The 22074-nt window shown below is 46.4% G+C and overlaps 1 protein-coding gene across 12 annotated transcripts in view; it reads right to left on the reverse strand.

Annotated features, from left to right (window-relative positions):
• The window catches only part of SETD4 (SET domain containing 4), a 56959-nt gene extending 36645 nt beyond the window's left edge, over positions 1-20314 (reverse strand). For 2 of the 12 annotated variants that reach the window (XR_012331602.1, XM_019923137.3), the window contains exons 1-9: positions 19609-19752; positions 18129-18234; positions 14490-14585; positions 10159-10196; positions 7682-7770; positions 5726-6155; positions 3560-3734; positions 2000-2081; positions 782-862 (exon numbers count right to left, since the gene is read on the reverse strand). Coding sequence is in view for 10 of the 12 variants with exons in the window: in XM_019923137.3 (XP_019778696.2) it covers positions 782-862; positions 2000-2081; positions 3560-3734; positions 5726-6155; positions 7682-7770; positions 10159-10196; positions 14490-14585; positions 18129-18234; positions 19609-19719 (1208 nt within the window). In the remaining 2 variants the exon portion in view is untranslated. Of the gene's footprint in view, positions 1-68; positions 237-781; positions 863-1999; positions 2082-3559; positions 3735-5725; positions 6156-7681; positions 7771-10158; positions 10197-11167; positions 11305-14489; positions 14588-18128; positions 18299-19608; positions 19776-19861 lie in introns of those variants that run through there. The other 10 variants (XR_012331603.1, XM_073804481.1, XM_073804479.1 and 7 more) reach the window with 10 other exon arrangements.
• Positions 20315-22074: the final 1760 nt, after the last annotated feature.

The raw sequence follows: 22074 nt of genomic DNA on the forward strand, positions 1-22074 counted from the left end.
GCACGATGGAATGAGCACAAACTACTTCCAGGCACTGTGCTGAGGGCTGCATCTAGGCGTTATCTCACCTAATCCTCCCAACTGCTCGAGGACGGGGTTCGCCATCTTCAGGAAGTCCTCCCTGTGGTGTCTCTCACCTGAGATGTGCTAAGTAGCAGGCATTACTCCCCGACTCCCTCGCAAGGAGCTCCAGGGCTGGGCAGCGCACGGCCACATATGTGACCATCCTTTCCACACTAAGGGAAGGACCAACAGCCTCTCAGGAATAGTGAGGACCTGACCAGGATGCGTGTCTACATCAGGGGCTCCTCCACCTGCCTCCTCTATGGAAATATCCAGGCCTCTCCTTGAGCAGGCGTCTGGATCTGCCCCCAGGACAGTACCAGGGGGGGCCCGGCCAGTGGTCAGGAGCTCGGTCTGTTCCCAGGAAAAACCCACCTGCTCAGAGGCTCTCCTCTGACCAGGGCCAACACGCACACTTTTCCAAGTGTTTATCCTGAACAATGAGCTGCAGGTCACCAGGGGGATACATGTGAGGAGAGACCAGTTCTCAGGCCCGTGTACTCTGACTATAACTCTAAAACCAGAATTCCAGAAATGGTGCAAACCTAGAAGTGAACCACTCCCCACACGGGCAAGTTACACAGAGAATAAGCAACCCCAATATACAAGGGCATATCTTTTCTCCTCTGAGGTTGGGCCTTTGAATGTAAGCCCCAAAAAAGCCAAAGTTACGTCCAAATCGTAACTACAGCTCACGACCAACACACAGGGAACTTACAATTCTTCAGCTTCCAGACATAACAACTTAAGAGCTGTGAGTAACCGCCAAGACGGTCCATCCCATCCAAACGTCAAATTTCTAAAGTAGAAAAAGAACAGATATATGTATATGTATAATTAAATCACTTTGTTGTACACCTGAAACTGACACAAGATTGTAAATCGACTACACTCCAACATAAAATAAAAATTAAATTAAAAAAAAAATTACCAGTCTGTCATTTCAGTACTTCATTACATCACAGTAAATGACTAAAAATTCAAACATTTTTTTAAAGGGGCCACTAAACATGGCACAACCCATGGTCTTAGTCACAAAGAGAAAAGTAAGTCTGCAAATACTTAAGAATAAGGCCTGAGTAACAAAAAATTCTTTGTGTTTAAAAAAAAAAAAGAAAAAAAGTAGGGCTCCCCTGGTGGCGCAGTGGTTGACAGTCCACCTGCCGATGCAGGGGACACGGGTTCGTGCCCCGGTCCGGGAAGATCCCACATGCTGCGGAGCGGCTGGGCCCGTGAGCCATGGGTGCTGAGCCTGCGTGTCCGGAGCCTGTGCTCCGCAACGGGAGAGGCCACAACAGTGAGAGGCCCGCGTACCACAAAAAAAAAAAAAAGTAAAAAGCTATTTTTATTTGGTAAGAAGCTGAATTTGGATGAGGGGCCACAGTGAGATGAATGATGAAGAATCTGGATGATCCTCTGGATGAAACAAATGGCAGCCAACAGAGCTAGTGTCCCTCACAGTGCTGCTGGATTATTTAAAACTTAATTTCACCTATAGAAGAAAATCTGAAAGGGAGGGTGTCAAACCCAGTTTATCCCATTTGGCGTGGAATCACCTAGGCTCCTCCCATCCCAAGAGCCTGCATCCTGTTGCCGGGTGACTGACGGCCAGGCTGGCCTGCAGTAGCCGATGCCACCCCACATGTTTGCCACAAACACACTGGGCCACCGATCAGTACGTACGGGGCTCTCCCGGTACAGAACTTGAGACTTCAGGCTTGTATCTTAGGTCCCCAAACAAGTCGCCTGACCAGCAAATTCCCCTCCTGTGTATCCCGCAACATGAAGCACGATGTGCCGCACAGAGTAAATGCTCGGTAAGTAGCTACCTGTCACCGGATACAAGTCGGGAGGCAGCTCACACCTGTAAAAATCCCAGCTCTCAACTTCTCATCAAGATTTCCTGAAGGAATAATTACTGGAGAGAAACACTTACTCTATAAAGTCGTGATCCTCTAAAATGGAAATCTTTTGGTTCATCCGTTTATCTGTTGATGGGAGATATTTAACAAGTATATCTGCATTAAAAAAAAAAAATCAGGCTGAGATTTAGGGTATAATTCAGGTGGAAGAGAGGGGGGACCCTTTCTTCTCAGCTTACTTTCCTTCCCGTCAGCAATCAAGACACGTGTAAACAATTTTACCTATTTCACATCCAAAAAATCTAGTCTTCAAGCCCAACTCAATGGGAGTATGATTCAGCCCTCTGGAAAGCTACAAGAATTCCAAGGCAGGGGACAAAACGTCTGCTACCTCAGCTGCTGCTCTCACTAAGCAAATCAACCCGCGAAATCGGGTAATGAAGACATTAGCAGGACTGCTGAGAAATTACACCCACCAGAAGTACAGACTCCGTACAAACATGAGGAAATGTTTCCAAGACTCAGTTTTTAAAAGCCAGAATTCAAAACTGTCTGGATATTAGTGACTGTAATCATAAACAACTGAAAATGAACATGTAAAAATTAACAAAGCTTTTTGGGGTCATAGGATAATGAGGGATTTTTCTATTTCTAAAATTTTTTACATTTCTCTACTTTTATTTTTTAAATACAGAAATAATGAAAGGGTGAATTTTGTTCAAATTATTTAACAAATCAATACTTCATGGTCATCGATATTAAAGTTATTCTCATAATATAAGGCTAATTTCAAAGCTAGCTTTCTAAGAGACCCAGCAAGGCCCAGTTTTCGCTTTTCCATTTCATTCTGAGAAATAACATTATTACTTTGGCTACTAATAGGATGGAGTAGTATCACCTTGACCAAGTCTCTATTTCCATTAGAACTTATATTAAAACTACCTCAAATTATACACTCAGTAAATCTCTAGCCATTTCTTCAAAGCCTAGAAAACTATTTCTCTGCTGCTTCAAGGAAGGGGGAAAAAAATCAGCCCCCTATGTACTATTTTTAATACCACATTTGAAATTTTCACAGCATAAATTTAATACGTAAATCATTATTTTAAAAAGAGTAATACCAATGATGACGCTAGGTAACAAAAGAACATAAATGGAATGCATATTTTATCCTGCCATTAAGCCGCCCAGAGAAGGACTGTGTAACATATTTACCATGTGATTGGTACACCACCTTACACACAGTGGGTGCTTCATAAATATTTTTTACTTGTTGCTCTCTAATCCTATTTTATCTTTAGTGACAATGTCTCAGTACAAAACTTTCCACTTCTTGCCATCTATTAATACTCTATTTATTTCCCTAGCAGTTTCTCTTTTCTTCCATTCTACTGTCTGACCTAATGCAATAAAAATCTCAGTTCTTCTCATCCTCAACACCGATCAAAGCTTTGCTGGTTTTACTTCAACAATGAAATGACGTGGTCAATAAGAATTAGGCTAGCCCTGCCTAGGAGAAAATAAATGATACACACTTTAAGGTTTTGCCATTGTGACAAAAACTTAACATAACCACAGATGGGGGGGTGGGGAATTCTATCATCTTAGTGATCAGAACCAAAGTTAATTCCAACCTTTTGAGACATAAACACAAGCATGAGGATTGCGGACGGAAACAAATCCATACTCGAGGAGCAGGCGGTGGTTATCGTGAGGGCCATAGCAGATGAGCACCTCTTGGTGTTTCCCACAGCTCACAGCTGTTCTAATTTCATAACAGCGAGTTTCCTCATTAAATGCTGCTTTTACCTAGAAAACAGAATTGTAAAAGATGTTTTTAGAGCAAAGCAGAAAACTAAAAAGATTAAGTGAGCGTATGAATTTAAGCAGGATGCCGCTTTCAAGCACTCATCACGGAATTTATCCACCTGGAGAAAAAATGCCACGTCCGCACTTTGGCCTCGTTGGTTCTCCTCGACTTCCCCCCATCCGGGTGGGAGGGAGTCCCGCCTGGGGGCTCTGAGGATGGCCAAACACAGGACACCTGACAGCGGACAGATGACTAACGGCAGTTTATTGTAAGTCACCCATACGGCCACACAGGGGCTGCGCCTGGGAGCGGAGTGTCAGCAGAGGCCACGGGAAGCAGGCCTGCAGGCGCGAGGGGTGACGCCCTGGTTCCCCGGGGTGATGTGATTTGCCTGTTTGAATAATTTTGAGGGCTGGCAGGGAGTTGACACGCATTCGGTTGAGGACCAGGTAGGCTACAGCCAGTCCGGCTGAGGGCAACTTCCCGCTGGGTGGGAAATATCCGGAGAAGGCGGAGGAACTCACGGTCAGGCCTTCGGGGCCCCGCGAGGCCCAGACATCCAGGCCGAGCATGAAATTTCAGGTCCTACGATACACACACAGCCTTTTGTGAGCAGCATGATGTTGGCTAATACTGTCATATGGATTTTGTGACAGCTTTGTTAGGTAACAGGCAGAGAGGAAAAGACCAAGAAGACCGGACTGCTCCCACAACAAGCGGCGGGTACAAGCACCGAGGCCTTCTCACTAAGCAGCAAACTGCAGTGAGACGGGGATGAGGAACAGGCTGAAATTCTAGCTTTAGTGGCACCTACAAGAGGTCAGGGCCAAGGCCAGCGGTGTCATGTCAAATGCCAGCTGCAGCGCACTTTTTTTTTTTTTTGCGGTACGCGGGCCTCTCACTGCTGTGTCCTCTCCCATTGCGGAGCACAGTCTCCGGATGCGAAGGCTCAGCAGCCATGGCTCGCAGGCCCAGATGCTCCGCAGCATGTGGGATCTTCCCGGACCGGGGCACGAACCCGTGTCCCCTGCATCGGCAGCGGACTCTCAACCACTGCGCCACCAGGGAAGCTCTCCTTTGCTTAATTTTGTTAGAAATGTATCTTTCTACAAAAGCAAGGAGCAGACAGGCACGGCGATGGCCGCAGCCTAAGAAAGCACAGGGAGGGTCTCCCCTCCATCCCCACGCTCTCGTCTCGTGGGCACGTGGGCTTCTCAGGGTGGCGTGGGTCACGAAGAGGACAGCGTGAGCGCAGGTCCCGCCAGTGCGCCTGCAAGCACACCCTGAACAGGCAACAGGTTAGCTGACACACAGACATCCTTTGCCCTCATGCCAGGCCTTCAGCCCCGTGTGCCCCGCAGATATAATCATCTCCTTTATGTGCTGGAGCAGAGAAGCCTGGGGAAGAAGAGATCCCCGACTGACTCCCAAAGTGGGACCCCTTAACGATTTCCCACAAATAGCCATCCAGCCAGAAACTGTTGATTGATTGAACAGGCCTACTACGTGCCAGGCCCTGTGCTGAGCACTGGCGTTACAAAAAGTACAAGGCAAAGTCCCTGTCCTCTAAGACTGCAGAGCTCCAAGCGGGGAAGGAGCAAGTCCCTCAGAGATCACGGCAAAATGCTGACAGCGATGCCACCAAGTGTGAAAGGGAAAGAGACAGGAAAGCAAGCGAGACTTTAGCCGCAGGTCTGAGAGGAGGAAGAAGGATGCTGCACCATGGGGAGGTGGGGGAGGGCTAGGGTTCAGGGCATAGAGGGGATAGACCACCTGCAGGCCTGGAGAGCAGAGCAGGGAAAGTGGCAAAGGAAAAGGATGCCGGAGGGGAAAGAGGGTCGGGAAGAAAGAGAGGAGCCTACCTGACAGCAGGTGGGTTTACCAGCTGCACCTCTCCCTGCGGTTCTGCTGGATTTTCCGAGTCACAGGTTCTACACGTTAGAGTCCCTCCTATTGAAACCAAACACAGGTCTCCCGGTTAACGTCTCACCTGGGCGTCAGGGCTGTGGTTCAGCAGATCGAGGAACGGGGCGAGCACGCAGGTGTCCGGCTCTGCGGAAAAGCACTGCCTGGGCGCGCGCTCCATGTACACAGCCCTGGTGTTGACGGTGCACCAAGCCCACAGGAGGGCGCTGTAGCTGAAGATGCTCTCGACGGCCTCCGAAAACAGAGGCTGCAGGGAAGAGAAAAAGTCTCTGGAGGAAGAAACGAACTCCTGCACGTGGGTTCTCTGCTCTCTGGCCTTTGCTTTCAAAGGTCTGGGAAGAAGATTCACCACTTCTGGCTCCAAACAAACAGGGCAGGTGTAGGCCTTGGGCAAAACCTCCAGGTAAGGCTTCCAGGGAGACCGGTCCCCAGCATGCTTTTCTGAAACTAAAAAGGTGCAAAGAGCCAGCACAGGAGATGGAGGAGGCTGCCACCTTTTAAAATGAAAAGCAGATTAAAGGAATTACTTTCATTCAAAATACGGCATAAGCAAGAGGTACAGACATCCTAGGGCTTACTTTTGCTCCCAGAGGGACTGTGGCCAAGCTCACCTAATGCACCCAAGAGAGGTCTTCCTTCCTCAAGGCTTTCCTCCCCGGATTGCACCCCAGTACAAATGCAGTGAACCAGTCACACTGATACAAGGACTGGCTCACTAACCCGAGCTCCAGCTTTGTTTGCCAGAGATTCTTTCTTGCAAAAGCCTCTTTGCTTCCAACTTGGTTCTCCAGTTTTAAAGCTTTTGCTGGAATTTCACTTGTTCCACTTGGTTAAGGATATAAATCTTGGGGGGTAGAGGGCAACTGGTGGAAAGAACCTAGACGTGCCCCATCCAACACAGTAACCGCTGAGTACATATAGCTATTTCAATTTTTATTTTTTTTAATTAAATAATATTGAAAATTCAATTCCCCAGTCATACAAGCCACATTTCAAGTGCTCTTGAGCCATATGTGGCTGGTGGCTACCGTACCAGACAGCACAAGGTAAAACAATGCTATCATTGCAGAAAGTTCTATCATATGATACTAACCCAGGCAGAAAACTGAAGAGGCTCACTATATACCTGTTACAGATCTAAAGCTTTTATCCTAAATGTACCCATTCTATTGCAAATTATACATCGCAGTGTTTTTATTTGTTACCAATAAAAAGATCACATGTTGCATGAATGTATTTAGGAAAGTTTTCATTAATCCTTCAAAGTTCAGATTCCTAAAATACCATGCATTCTACTCAAACTTTCAGAAAATGTTAATACTAAGAGCATCCTTGCCTCTACTCAGGCCAGTGAAAATACACCAGCCCTCTTACAAAAGTAAGCCAGGGAAAAAAAGTCCAGAACTTACTGTGGGTTGAGAAACAATACAATCTTTCAACCTTTATAATTTAGAAACCCCTTATGCTGAGGATCTCCCTCACACTGTCCTCAGAAACCCACCCAAAACAGAGACCCCCTATAACATAAGCCAGAAAATAGTTCTCAGCTCCCATGTTGGCCTCCTCTCTTCTCTGCCAAACAAAACCAACTCTCTCATACTGTCAACAGCTCTTCAGAGCTGAAGGGGAATTCAAGCAAGTACAATAAGGGTAAAAATGAAAGAGTAAATAGAATTTGTCAAGACCTACTACAACGGAGGAGAGTGGAGTGTCATGAGACAAGGCACTCAGCCATGATTTACATCTATTATCCCATTTAATCCTTATTTTCTGGTAAGGTTAGATGAGGATTCAAACCCACATCCCAAGCAGCCTATTAAAACCTTAAAAACGCAGTTTACAATGAATTAAGAATCAACTTCATAAAACAGAGTAAACCTTTCAAGTCATTTCAGATATTTGTTAGCTACGTGAAAGGGCTGGGTCCTAATGAGCTACGTCTTGGACGACACACTCTCCAATGATATAAACTTTAAGGGAGAAGCACTTGGCCCAGACAAGCAGGTGAGCAGTCACTTACTTAGCAATATACGCCCCTAAGTAGCTTCTAAGCACTGTGTCCGTGGTGAGCAGGCAACTCTCAGGCAATGAGATAATCATCTGTCCCTCCTTGGCAAAAAGAAAGTAAAGTTTAGGACATCCATGCTTTGGGAAGGACCTGAATGAGTCTTTAAAGCCCTTGATTCCACAATCATCTAATAAGAACCCAGCAGAGCCCAACCACCGATGACCAAAGAGCCCTCAGGGGATGGGCTCCCCAGTTTAAGTCAGCAGACGCAGGCAAGGCTGCTCCCACGCCAGGGATAGATACTACATCCCCAGCAAGAATTAAAGGTTAATTGTGTGACTGACACCCACCACCAGTCAACCTTCTACCAGAAAGGAATGTGGAAACACTGACAACTCGAATCATATTATCCCTTCATTTTCTGACACCAGGAAATAGTGCTACCTATAGGCAACAGACAGAAACCACGCCAAAAAATTCTTCCAGTGAAATCCATGTGTCCGGTGACTATTCCCAGCAATGGCCTACTCGCCATATAACCTGCGCCAAGTGGCTAAAGAAAGAAAGGCAGCCCCCCCAGCACAAGGGTCTCATTTGACCACCTGCCAAAGTATAGCTTTCAGTTTCTCCCACTGAGACAGAAACATAGAAAGAAAAATCAAGATGTCAAGGAGGAGACATCAGAAAGAAAGCACTAAGAAGCCAGATATAAGATCCTGCTTTCATCATAACTGGCACCTAAGTTGGTTAAACATCACAGCCAGGGCTTCCCTGGTGGCGCAGTGGTTAAGAGTCCGCCTGCCGATGCAGGGGACACGGGTTCGTGCCCCGGTGCGGGAAGATCCCACATGCCGCGGAGTGGCTGGGCCCGTGAGCCATGGCCAATGAGCCTGCGCGTCCGGAGCCTGTGCTCCGCAATGGCAGAGGCCGCAACAGTGAGAGGCCCGTGTGCCGCAAAAAAAAAAAAAAAAAAAAATCTCCTGGGTTCAATTTCTGGTCTCCTCATCTGTGATTCAAGATTGAGTTGGGATGGTCACTACAGTCCCTTCCTGCTCTGACATCCCATGACTTTCTGATTTTAAAAAAGGCACTTAATAAAATGCTCTATGTCTTGACTGGGGTAAGTGACTTCATCATCAAAACTCATCAAACTGGACACTTTACATCTGTGCATTTCACTATGTGTAAAATACATCTCAATTTTCAAAAAGTTTTCACAAAAAAGCCACATTTGAGAGTACATGTAAAGCAACTGCCAATTATCATTTCATGATCTTAACAAAAACTGCCCACAGCCACTGCTGCATTCATGAGAGGTAGATTTCTCCCCCCAACTCCTGCTACACAATGAAGTCATATACCTCCCCTCAAAAAGAAAAATATTGCACAACAATGTTAATGTACTTAATACTACTGAACTGCACACTTAAAAAGGGTTAAGATAGTAAATTTTATGTTGTGTAAATTTTACAATTTTAAATGTTTAATAAAAAAATTAAGATAGCATAATAGAATTATAACATTAAAAGCTACCATTCTTTAGGCTAAAGATATATACACAGCTGGGTTTTTTTATAAATTAAATTAAGGAAGTAAAAATAAAACAATTTTGAAACAGAAAATTAAGATCATTACAAATAAGTTAAGGAATTAATTTCTAGCTTTACAGAAAACCGTGCATTAGATACCCTTTAAGTAGCACAGAAGAACTAAAACAGACCTTGGAGAGCATCCGCATCACTTACCTCCCGCTTCCCAGGTGAGGAGACAGAAGCCAGGAGGGTTAGCAGCCTGCTGGGCTGCCCGGCCGTACTTACTATGGATGTTCAGATTCGAGCAGCTCCCTTCCGCCCCCAGCCCATCCCCAGCGCATTTACAGTATGATCCGATTTACAAACCCTGCTGCCGCAGAGACTGCTGGCCACCCCCCGCAACGCGCTCCCTGCTCCTGCTCCCCATGCAGTCCCACCTGAAGGGTGCGGCTCGCGGCAGCTGGGAGCTCGCGGCAGCTGGGAGCTCGCGGCAGCTGGGAGATGGCGGCAGCTGGGAGCTCGCGGCAGCTGGGAGCTCGCGGCAGCTGGGAGCTGGAATTTCCGGGGTGAGGGGAAGCCTGCCCTTCCTCACTCCTTGCGCCGTCCTGCTGCTCAAGCTCCTGGAGCTGCACCCTGGAGCTGAGGGTGTGGGGCTCCCTCTCAGAACATGGATAAGAGCTGGACAGAGCCCGAGAGACCAGCACACCAGCCCAGGTCTGCCCGTCCACGCTTGTTCACATGACGGCACGAGACACTTGCGCTCTGTTACCTTGGGGTTGTCTCTTATACGCTGCAAACTTAATTCTAACTGACAGAACTGTATTCAAAACTATCCATTAAGTAAAAAATAAAAAACTGTATGTCTAAAATATCTTTAATTCACTTGAGTGAACCACAAAAACAAAAACAAAGCAGCAAACTCTACTTTGGGTTTCAAGATAAGAGAGAAATTCTCACCCGTAGGGATGTTTTGCTCATCAGCCCTCTTCCTGTACCTAGGAATGCAAAGACAGAAAAAGGGTAAATCCTACTCTTTCTTCAAGGTCTTAGAGATACTATTTTGCATAAAAGATGTGGATGAACTTCAAAATTACACAAAGCTGAAGCTGAGTGTCTCGTATCCTTTGACTCCCAGGGGAACCAAAGGATCAAGAAGCTATTCTGGGGCTTCCCTGGTGGTGCAGTGGTTAAGAATCCGCCTGCCAATGCAGGGGACACGGGTTCGAGCCCTGGTCCAGGAAGATCCCACATGCCGTGGAGCAACTAAGCCCGTGCGCCACAGCTACTGAGCCTGTGCTCTAGAGCCCGTGAGCCACAACTACTGAGCCCACGTGCCACAACTACTAAAGCCCATGCGCCTAGAGCCCATGCTCCGCAACAAGAGAAGCCACCGCAATGAGAAGCCCGTGCACTGCAACGAAGAGTAGTCCCCGCTCGCCGCAACTAGAGAAAGCCCGTGCTCAGCAACAAAGACCCAATACAGCCAAAAATAAATAAATTTTTTTTAAAAAAGAAGCTATTCTGGAAAATGGCCCGACCTCCTTCTGGGCTTATAATCTTGAAGGGCAAAGTCAGCTTCAGAGTCAACACCTGAAGACCATCACCTTTAGGCAGATCTGCTGCTGGGTCTCTTACAGGAAACGTGAGGCTGGATTCTCTCCCCTGGGGCTCACCAGCCGGGGTGGAGCCTAACCCTAACGCCCACCCAACCTCAGAGGCTGGACCCACAGGCCACTTTTACCCACTGCCAGACCCGGCCTTCCCCAGTCATGATCTCGAGTCTTTAACCGAATGACCAGTCAAGCTCACTCAGGTCCCTCAAAGCCTGAGGCCTACCCCCTCCCCACCCCAGCCAGGCAGCCATTAGCCGCGGCCTCCGTGACCTGACGGGCTCAGCAGGGTAGATCCAGGGCCAGCTGCTCCCCGTGAGCCAAGGCCTTGGCCAGAGCACACCCACAACACTAACCTCCGCAGCATCTCTGTCAACGCCACCAACACGCAGACGTCTACCCCTCTGTGCCCAAGGCTGCCCTCCTGCAACAGTCAGACGACAGCTTTTCCGGCAGGGCTGGGCACAATATGTATGACCTGTAACTATCATAGGAGTCTCTCTAGTCATCTTCTCAAATCCACAGTTGTTGACTTTTTTCTCTCAGCTAGGAGGGTATATAATTCAGCAAAGGTCAATGCCTGCGGGACTAGTGGAAGCTGCAGGTTCCTGGAGGAAATTCCCGCCTCGAGTCCCGTCCGGTATCTGGCAAGTTTGATTTGATGAGTTATCTCCCTACCCAGAAGCGTCTGTCTGCTCAAACACACGGTTTTGGTTTTAAGAACTTACTTAATTTCTTCTGTGTGTCCCACTGTGGAGTTAATCCCCGTGGGCCAGAACCCTTCCTGAAATCAATTACTAATGAGAGGATTTTTTTCTGTGGGGTCATCTTTTAAAAAAATTCATGTGCTGGGCTCCCCTGGTGGCGCAGTGGTTCAGAGTCCGCCTGCTGATGCAGGGGACACGGGTTTGTGCCCTGGTCCGGGGAGATTCCATGTGCCGCGGAGCGGCTGGGCCCGTAAGCCATGGCTGCTGGGCCTGCGCGTCCGGAGCCTGTGCTCCGCGGCAGGAGAGGCCACAGCGGTGAGAGGCCCGTGTACCGCAAAAAAAAAAAAAATTCATGTGCTAATTTAAGTGGAAATTTCTCTTCGAGCACACATGAACAGAACTTGGCATGTCGAATAAATCCGGAAGATACTTTACCTATATGTCTACAATATAGTATTCAGGAGATCAGAAAGCAGATCACAGTAACCTGCACTTACTAAGGCAAGGTAGCAAGTGGCCACGAGGATCTTATTACAGACCTCTCCCTGCCTTATAATTTCTGCTACCATCCATCTACCCGGGAGGCCCCGATTTGGACAGTGCTTTTAGCATTAAAAGGAAATACTAGGGTCAGCTCCCAAAGCACAAATCAGGTCAGAGTCTAAAGACTGAACCCTGCTTGCAACTTGGGAGCCTTGCCACAAACCAGGACTAACTCCCCAGAATTCTGTCCATCCTGACAGACTCCCGTCAGCATGCTCTCCTATCACACACTGATTAAGAGCTGAAGATACAGAGAGCCCTTAGGGAAGGTGTTGCAGACCGCATGCTTGTGTCCCCCCAAATTCATATGTTGATTTCTCAGCCCCCAGTGAGATGGCTTTAGAAGGTAGGGCCTCTGGTAAGTGGCTAGGTCATAAGGGTGGAGCCCTCGTGAATGGGATTCGTGCTCTTATAAGAAGAGACAAGAGAGCCTGCTCCAGCTCCCAGCTCTCCACCATGTGAGGACACAACAAGAAGATGGGAATTTGCAAAGCAGGAATCGGTCCTCGCTAGACACTGAATCTGCCCACACCATGATCTTAGACTTCCCAGCCTCCAGAACTGTGAGAAGTAAAGGACCGTTTTAAGCCGCCCAGTCCATGGTAATTTGCTATGGCAGCCCGAGCTAAGGCAGAAGGGTCCCTGACCCCAGAACTGTAAGTACTGGGTTCTGATCACTGCCAAACCACTTTGCTTTAGCTCCTCCAAGACCATGAATCTGGAGGTGGGCCCAGAGAAAGTTGCTCCTACTTTTAAAACTGCTAACTCTTCACTGCTCCAAACCACAGACAGATTACTTATTTTCAGGCATTCGATTGAAACCATATGCCAATTCCCGCTTGACAATTTTAAACCTACCCTTCTTAAGGCAAAGTGACACCCGAGGAGTAGGCAGGCCTTAGGCACAGCAAGTCCACTCCTGACACTACCTTCCCTTGATCATCTCACAAAGAACTCCATCCAGTAAAATCTAAGAGTATGGTTTTTACTCACCGTTCCTTGACACACAAAAAGAGAAAGTTAAACATTCCGTTAGAGGCTGATAAATATGGTTCACCATCATAAAGAAGGAGCAATCCTAATAAAAGTTGGTTCAAATCAAGTATTTTAGCCCAAAGTCATCATGTATAACTGACACATAGGGAACAACTTTACACACATCGCCTCACTGGACCAGGGGCACACATGGTAAACCATTTATCTTGGGTGATATATGAGGAAGTTAGTTTGCTCAAAGTTAAATTACCTAATGGGTACTTGAATGATCATTTTAATCACCAAGGGGAGCATTCAGAGGCATATGGTCTAAATATTCTACAAGGTGAAATGTCTGCACCTGCCCTGTGATACAGAACTTCAAGGCCCTCAGCACGTAACTGTCTCTGTGCTGCAGCAGACCTGTAGCACAGAGACAGGTGGTCCTCTCTGTGGCTACCTCAAGCCCACTTGTGGACAGAGCTGGGTCGCCTTGTATGCAGGCACAAGCCCTTAACAAGCTGCCCAACTTCTGTGAGAGAATGTTCCGGAAGAGAATGTTAACCCAAACTCCATGACAAGCTCCTCAATTTTCAGAAAACAATGTTAATCCAACCTTCACAACAAGCTCCTCACCTTCCAGAAGAGAATGTTCACCCACCCCTGTTCAGGTGACTGTGGACGCCAGGGCCACACAGGGGCTCCTCCTCCAACACTCGGGGGGCAATGCCGCTGAGGCCTCCCTAAGGGCTCCTCTCCTGGAGCCTCCCCCAGGGACCAAGCACCTCTGCTGGTTCTCCGGAACCCCTCCCCTCAGAAAACTACGGTGATGCTCCGGAGCTAAGGATAATCCCATCAGCCTGCACGGCTTGAAAATCCCATGAAATCACCAGAAGCAGGTTTATGGGGACACCAGTCCCCACATTACACAATGTCCTCCCAGAAAAGCCCAGTGAAGATGTTTCCCTCAGGTCTAAGTTCCAGAAATACCTGTACTTCTGATGAGTAAACAATTTAGCTGGGTTTACAGAACACTAAGATTCAGCTAATTAATCATATACATTGGGCTGCCGGAAAGATGAGTCAAATTCGTAGCTCACCTCTGACAGGGGTACGAAATTTCACAATCATGGCTTTTATGTGTTATCCTTATCCCTGCCTTCGTCTTATTTTTCTATTCTCATTTCCCTTTTCTAACTTTTAATTTTATTTCACCATTTTGGAATTTCTCTCCACAAGCCACTTAAACTCATTTTTAGAATAAGGTCAAGTAAATATTACACCTACAAGGCAGGAAGGCTGCCACACAACAGAAGATGTTAGATATTTTTTGTCGGGTTGAGGAGATGATATGCCCCCAGAAAGAATACAGCCCACCTGCAAGAATCACCCCTGCTTTCCTACCACCTGGGCCCACATGTCTCTCATGTGAGAGTTGAATGTCAGACCTTACCTGGAAAACGAGCAGGTATTAAGTTTGTATCTTCAAACTTCCTATCTTTCAGCCACTTCTTAAGTTCTATAAATTCAGGCTTGTAGCTCTCATTCACTAATCAAGAGAGGAAAGAAAAACTGGTGATTAAAATCACTATATAATCGATCACCATTTAAAAAGTAAATCTCTGATGAACTGTCTCAGACAGTCATATCTTAAAAGGGAATAAATTTTAAAACATGCACAAATAATGTAAACTAAAATAGAAAAACCACAAGATCATCTCAAAGATGCAGGAAAAGCATTGGATACAATCTGGCACTCATTCCTGATAAATACTCCCAGCAAACAAGGATAGAAGGGAACCTCCTCAACACGACAAAAAAAATCTAACAAAAAACCTACAGCTGACATACTTAAAGATGAAAAACTACGTGCTTTCCCCCTAAGATCAGGAACAGAAGGATGTCTGTTCTCCCCACTACTATTCAACACTACACTGGTTCTTGCCAGTGCAAAAGGCAAAGAAAAATAAATAAAAGGCATCTATTATGGGTTGAATTGTGTACCCAAAAATTCCTATGTTGAAATCCTAACCCTCAGTACCTCAGGATACGACCTTATTTAGAGATAGGGTCTTTACAGAGGTAACCAAGTTAAAATGAGGTCATCAGGGTGGACCTGGATCCAGTACGACTGATGTCCTTATAATAAGGGAAATTTTGACACAAGAACAGAGGGAAGATGATAGAAGAAACACAGGGAGAAGACAGCCAACGACAAAGCCAAAAAGAGAGGCCTAGAACAGACCCTTCTCTCACAGCTCTCAGAAGGAACCAATCCTGCTGACACATGCTTTATAGATGAATCCTCAGGGCATTATTGAAAGTGAAATAAGCCATTCACAAAAAGACAGATACTGTATGATTCCACTTACATGAGGTATCTAGAGTAGCCAAGTTCATGGAAACAAAAAGTAGAGTGGTAGCTGCCAGGGGCTAGGGGGAGAGGGGAATGAGGAGTTATTATTTAATGGGTATAGAGTTCCAGTTTTGCAAGATGAAGAGAATTCCGGAGACTGGTTGTACAACAATGTGAATGTACTGAACACTACTGAACTACACTTAAAAATTGTTAAAATGGTAAATTTTATGTTACATGTAATTTTACTACAATTAAAATTTTTTTTTAATTTTTGTAAGATCTCAAATCAATAATCTGAACAAATGGAGAGATACATCTTGCTTATGGGTTGGAAGATTCCATACTTGTTAAGAAGTCAAGTTCTCCCCAGATTGATCTATAGATTCAATACAATCCAAATCAAAATGTAAGCAGGCTTTTTTGTAGAAATTGACAAGATTCTAAAATTCATATGGAAATGCAAAGAACCTAGAATAGCCAAGACCACTTCGAAATACTGATTTCAAAACTTTTTATTACTATAAAGCTACAGTAACTAAGACTGTGCGATACTGTCATCAAGACAGACAACGAAATCGATGGAACAGAAAAGAAAGTCTAAAACAGACCCACACATATGTGGATAACTGGCTTTTCACAAAATGCAAAGGCAGTTCCGAGGAGAAAGGATAGTTTTTTCAATAAATATTGCTGGAACAATTGAAGTAAACAAATCATGGAATATTATCAGCAATAAAAAAGAATAACCTGTTGATACACACAACAGAGAATTACCTCAAAATAATTATGCTGAGTAAAAGAAGGCAGATAAAAAAGAATGCATACTATATGATTAAAGAAAACTATAAAACAAACAAATCAATAGTGAAAGGAATCAGATCAGTGGCTGTCTGAAGAAGGGGGGGGGGGTTTCAAAGAGCGCAAGATGAAAGGATTACAAAGGGAAACAAGGAAACTTCTTGGGGTGATGAATATGTTCATACCTTGATTTCGATAATGGCTTACTGTGTGTATACGTATGTCAAAATCTATCAGATTATACACTTTAAATATGTGACATTCATTGTATGTCAATTATACTTCAATGAAAGTGTTTTCTAAAAAAATACATGATCCAAAATCTAAGGCTGCTAAAATACATTATCACAACCTAGAGAACAGAGTTTACAGCAAGAACATTTAATAAGCAACTACTACACTCCCAGCACTATTAACCACTGTGGAGAGCGTTCAACATGTTCTTCACCCTCAAAAAGTTAACATTTTAGTTGGGGAAACAAGACTTCCATGAAAAACAACTGGAAAACCATAGCTCCTAAAGAATAATACCCAATAAGCATGATAACCCAGTGACATTAGTGAGAACTGGAAATGGCATTACCAAAAACATAAGATCTCAACTCTGCCCCGAAGGTTAGAGAGAAACTGAACAAGCAGGGAGAAGGGAAGAACGATGTTTTGGCTGAAGAAGGACCTTGAGGAATGGCAGAGGTGGAAATGTGGGAGGTGTGCTCAGGAAATGGTGAGCGGAGAACATACTGCCAACACAGGGAGTGGGGCGGGGGAGCCACTTAGAAAGGCAGTTGATGTCAGGCAGGAATTCAGAGAGCACACAGAAGAGAATGAGGGGGACTTCCCTGGCGGTCCAGTAGCTAAAACTCTGTGCTCCCAATGCAGGGGGCACGGGTTCAATCCCTGGCTGGGGAAGATCCTGCATGCCGTGTGGCACGGCCCAAAAAAAAAAGAGAGAGAGAGAGAATGAGGATCCTGGAGGCTCCTCTACCAAAAAGGCTACATCCCTTAAGAAAGTTAGACTGACAGTGACAAATGGAACAACCAGCAGGGAAGAAAACAAGAATGTGGCTGAAGTCATCTCTGGGTAGAACAGAGAGGGAGAAGTGAACCTAAGAAAGGCCAGGTGAGAGTCAGTAGGACATGGGCTCCAGAGAGCAAAGAAGGATACATGGTCAAAGATTACCTCCATGGTGCTGACATGCTGGGGGTCAGCTAGGAGGAGTGCTATTAATTTTTATGAAAAATAACAACTGCATTTATGTAGTACTCTCCAGTGGTCCAAGCACTTTCACATACGGTATCTCATTCAGACTGGGTTACACTGAACTTGAAGTGATAAATTTACATCCAAATATTAATATCCTTTAGGTAGCTAGAGGTCAGCAGAGAGGTCAGGACCAGAAACAGAAACCTGGGAGTCATCCCCAAAGAAGACATAGTTGAAGCAATATATCTGTATTTCTACAAGGGTTTAAAAGAATATAATGGCACTATTTAAAAGAATATTTTTTAAGAAGTATTCTCTATGAACACTGCTCATGGGCTTCCCTGGTGGCGCAGTGGTTAAGAATCCGCCTGCCAATGCAGGGGACAAGGGTTCGTGCCCCGGCCCGGGAAGATCCCACATGCCGCGGAGTAACTAAGCCCGTGCACCACAACTACTGAGCCTGCACTCTGAGCCCGCGAGCCACAACTACTGAAGCCCGCGTGCCTAGAGCCCGTGCTCCGCAACAAGAGAAGCCACTGCAGTGAGAAGCCGCGCTCCGCCGCAACTAGCCCACGCGCCGCAACGAAGACCCAACGCAGCCAAAAACAAATAAATAAAAAATAAATAAATTTAACATTGCTCGTGTGCCTCTGAGAAAAGCTATGTGTTAATAGCAATCAACAAAGGATTCCTTTTTTTCATCACTGGCACCAAAAGAATCAAAACTGTACCTCCTCTTGATTCAGAACTTGTGAAGAGTTTTCGTCTTCTGATTCGGCTTGTTCTTCCACCTCCGTTCTTCATACTAAAACTGCAGTTTCTGCTTAATTGCCCAATCTAAAATAAAAAGCATTATCTCTGCCTTTCTTTCCAGCTGTATGATAATCACTGTTGATTGTACCTATAAAGATTTAAATATACAAATGTAACTATTTAGTAAACCATTTCTCTAAAGTGTTTTTGTATATAAATTGTTTATACTCTGACCTAAATCATGCGCAGTAATGGAATGCCCATTATATTGGTCCCTCTAAAACAGTTTTATCTTGAGGTCCTATTACATGCTGATTAATCATAGAAATCCTCATAACTGATTTCATAATTGTGTGCTTTGGTGACGTGTACATCAACGATAATTAACACTTACTAAGCACCAACCTATCTGTACTTTGAATAAACAGTAGTCCTGAAGCCCCCATCTGCTAGGAAGTCTTAGAGAAAAAAACCAAATCCTCTTTCAGCGTGAAGTAAATAATGATTTGTCCTTAAAACCAGCATCCTGAAATAAATATAAACTAAGCGGGGGTTTGCCACAGATTAGGGAGAAAATGAGAGCCAAGAGAACAGACAAAACAAAGAGATAAGAAAATCTAAAATGACTACAGTTTCTATACGTTACTTCCTCGGAAATATAAAAATGAAATCTATTAAACACACCAGCATGATCAGATAATGCAGTGGCCTACTATATGAAGCCATTAATAGTAAGTATGCGCTAAGATGTAAAAATGTCCAAGATATATTACATGAAAAACTAAAGTTGCAGAACAAATTCAATGATCCCTTACGAGTTTGATACCGTGCACATTTTATGTTTATAAAACAAGAGGCTTTAAGGAAGGATATTAAAAAATATGCACGGGGAGGGGACTTTTACTATTACTTCTGTATCCTCCTAGTCTGTGCTTTATGTATGTATGAGTACAAAAGTGACATAATATGAATATTACTTAAGTGTATATATATGTGCATTTTAACCATACCACTGTTTTTTTAAAAACCACTAAAAGCTACCGAACTGAAATTAATAACAAGACACGAACTCCAAGCTCTATTACTATCCCACCCCAGCACTGGAAGGTTCACTATTTGATCGACCCGAAGTTGGCAAGTCCGGTCCCAGGGCCACCGGCGGCTCGTCCCCTCCGGGTCCCCAGCGCCCCGCCCGCTCACGGGCCGAGACGCGTCCACACTGACCCCCGGCCCGGCCGCGCGCGGGTCCCGGGGTCCGGCGAGCGAGCTGTGCACGCGGCGCCAAGGCGACAGCACAGCTGGCTGCACTGTCCTCGCCCCCAGTCCTCAGCCCCTAGACGTGAGGCCGCCCCACAGCTGCGACACACCCCGCCCCTCCCCAGCCCCCTCCGTTTTCCGGCCGCCGGGTTGGCTGGGCAGGGGGCGAGCTCAGACCCCGACCAGTTACAAACTCCCGACCTTAGGGTCCTTCGCGCCTGCACAGCGGCTTCTCGGGTCGACATTCGCTAAATGAACGATTCCCAGATAACGGGGGTGGGGATGGGTGGGTACTATAATGAGCAGCATCATGCCAGGCCTGGCGGGGGTAGGCTATCCGAACTCAGCTCTCTTTTTGACCCCCCAAAGTTAAAATCTATGGAAAGCTCCGGCAGGAGCAGGTTCCCGTTACCTGGGCAACGGTAGGCCCAGCCCCGGAAGTCGACCCGCTCACCTTGGCACAGCTTCAAGACGGCGGTGGGCGGGCCCACGTGGAAACCCAGAACAGCGCGCCAGATGCTCGCGAGTTAAAGAAGCGAGCCGCAGCAGCGGGGGGAGGGATAGAGCGCCGCCAGGCCCGCCTCGAGTCCAAACTGACCCACGCCCTCAGTCGCCAGGCGGAGCCCTCTTTCCGCCGCGGGCCTCAGCCTCTCGGCGTGCGCATGCGCATTGTGTTCCGGAGGCGCCACCGCCAAAAGCGGCTGGGGTCATAGCGCCCCAAAGCTGGACCGGGGCGCCGGGGGGAAGAAAACCCTGTGGTCCGTGGACCGGGAACTGCGCTCTGAAAAGCCGACCTACGCAGTCCTTCCGTACCACCAGGGAAGGAACCGCCAAGTGCGCGCATCCCAGAGCAGACTCCTCCCCGCGCCTTGGCCCGCCAGCTTCCGCCTCGCCTCTGGGCCTCGCAATCCCAGACCTTCCCCCACTTCCTGCCCGAAGTTGCCTCGACCACGCCCTGCCTCGGGTCGCAGTCCGCCCTGAACCCGTTGCAGGGCAGCCCAGCCCCACTTCACCCTGCTGTCCCTGTGGGCGGACGTGTCCCAGGATCAGCCTAATAGGAAAATTCCAGTCGTTTATGTAAATACGCCTCCCTACAGGAGATGGGGCTCAATCTCTGCCCCACCCACCCCACCTTGATTATCTCTTGCTTCCAAGACAGCCCAGCATGGAAAGGAGGGAAAAGTAACTTTACAGTGGAGAAACTTGGCAGACACTGTCTTGGCCAAGTGATAAGGGTTAGCATATCAGTAATAAGTTATGTTGATTGCGAAGTTCCCAGCTATAGGAAGGGTACTTCACCTAACATTTGGAGATGTTACTCTCCAAAACCCATAACCCTAGTTCTGTAACACAGAAGAACAACCTGGCTCTGTATTGGATCTATTCCTTTAACTCTAACGGTTGTGTTGTTGCCTGTGCTGAGTCATGCTACCTCTGCACCTTTGTTACCAAACGGAGAAAGAACGTTGTCCACAGCCTGAAATACACATCATAGTCCTTCCACAAGGCTCTGCCTCCCAGGCTTGCATTTTAAAGGCTTAACACTTTTCATTTGTATAGAGATTAAAAAGTTGCAGAACTTGTTGAAGGTTTACGAGAACATCATGACCCGACCAACCTGGACGGCTGCAAGAACAAAGGATTATCACACCCCTCTGAGTCTGGCCAGTACCAAGGGATCTGCAACAACCAGCCACAACCCCTCCCCTTTTGGTATAAAAGAAGCCTGAATTCTAACTCAGGTAAGATGGTTCCTTAGGACACTAGTCCGCCAGCTTCTCCGTCTGCTGGCTTTCCAAATCGTCACTATTCCTTGCCTCAACACCTCGTGTCTCAATTCATTGACCTGTCCTGCACCAAGCGGTACAAGCTTGGACTCAGTAACAGTTCTTCCTTGAGAATAACATGAGACAAACCTACAAACACCTGACCAGTGCAACCGGCCCTCTGTATCCACATCTGTGGATTCAACCAACTGCAAGTCCAAAAATATTAGGAAAAAAAATTTCAGCAATTTCCAAAAAGCAAAACTTGAACTTGCCACACACCTGCAACTACTTACATAGCATTTACATTGTATTAGGCATTATAAGTAATCTAGGGATAATTTAAAGTATATGGGAGAAGGTACCTAGGTTATATGCAAATAGTAGATTATTTTATTTGAGGAACTTGAGCATCCCAGGTTGTTCGTATCCACGGGGGGTCCTGGATAACAAGGTGTGGGACTCGAGGGACATTGTTCCAGCTAATGATTAAGAACTCTCCAGACAATAGGGGCTGCTTAGACAATGGGTGAATTTCCAGGATGTCCGGCCCCCTTCCGAGAAGGAGGGAGATAACAAAATGTAAAAAAGGTGTCTGTCAAAGACCAATCAGGCAGCTGGGGACAAGTTCCCTCTCTGGTCCGAGCCTAAGCCGGGACCAATCAGCAGGAGAACACAACCAAATCTATAATTTACATACGGGGAAGTGGGAACCTATAAAACTGACATATTCGCGCCCAAAAGGGTTCCTTCTTCGACCTCCTGCGTGAGGACCAAGGAACCCCGGTGCACCGGCCTTCAATAAACCTCTTGCGTTTTGCATCGACTTCCGACTCTTGTTGTTTCCTGGGCGAGTCGAAACTCCTAGGAGACCGCGCAGGTCTAACAAAGGGACGACTGT

This window comes from Tursiops truncatus, chromosome 4, assembly GCF_011762595.2.
Source record: "Tursiops truncatus isolate mTurTru1 chromosome 4, mTurTru1.mat.Y, whole genome shotgun sequence".
Lineage (NCBI taxonomy): Eukaryota > Metazoa > Chordata > Mammalia > Artiodactyla > Delphinidae > Tursiops > Tursiops truncatus.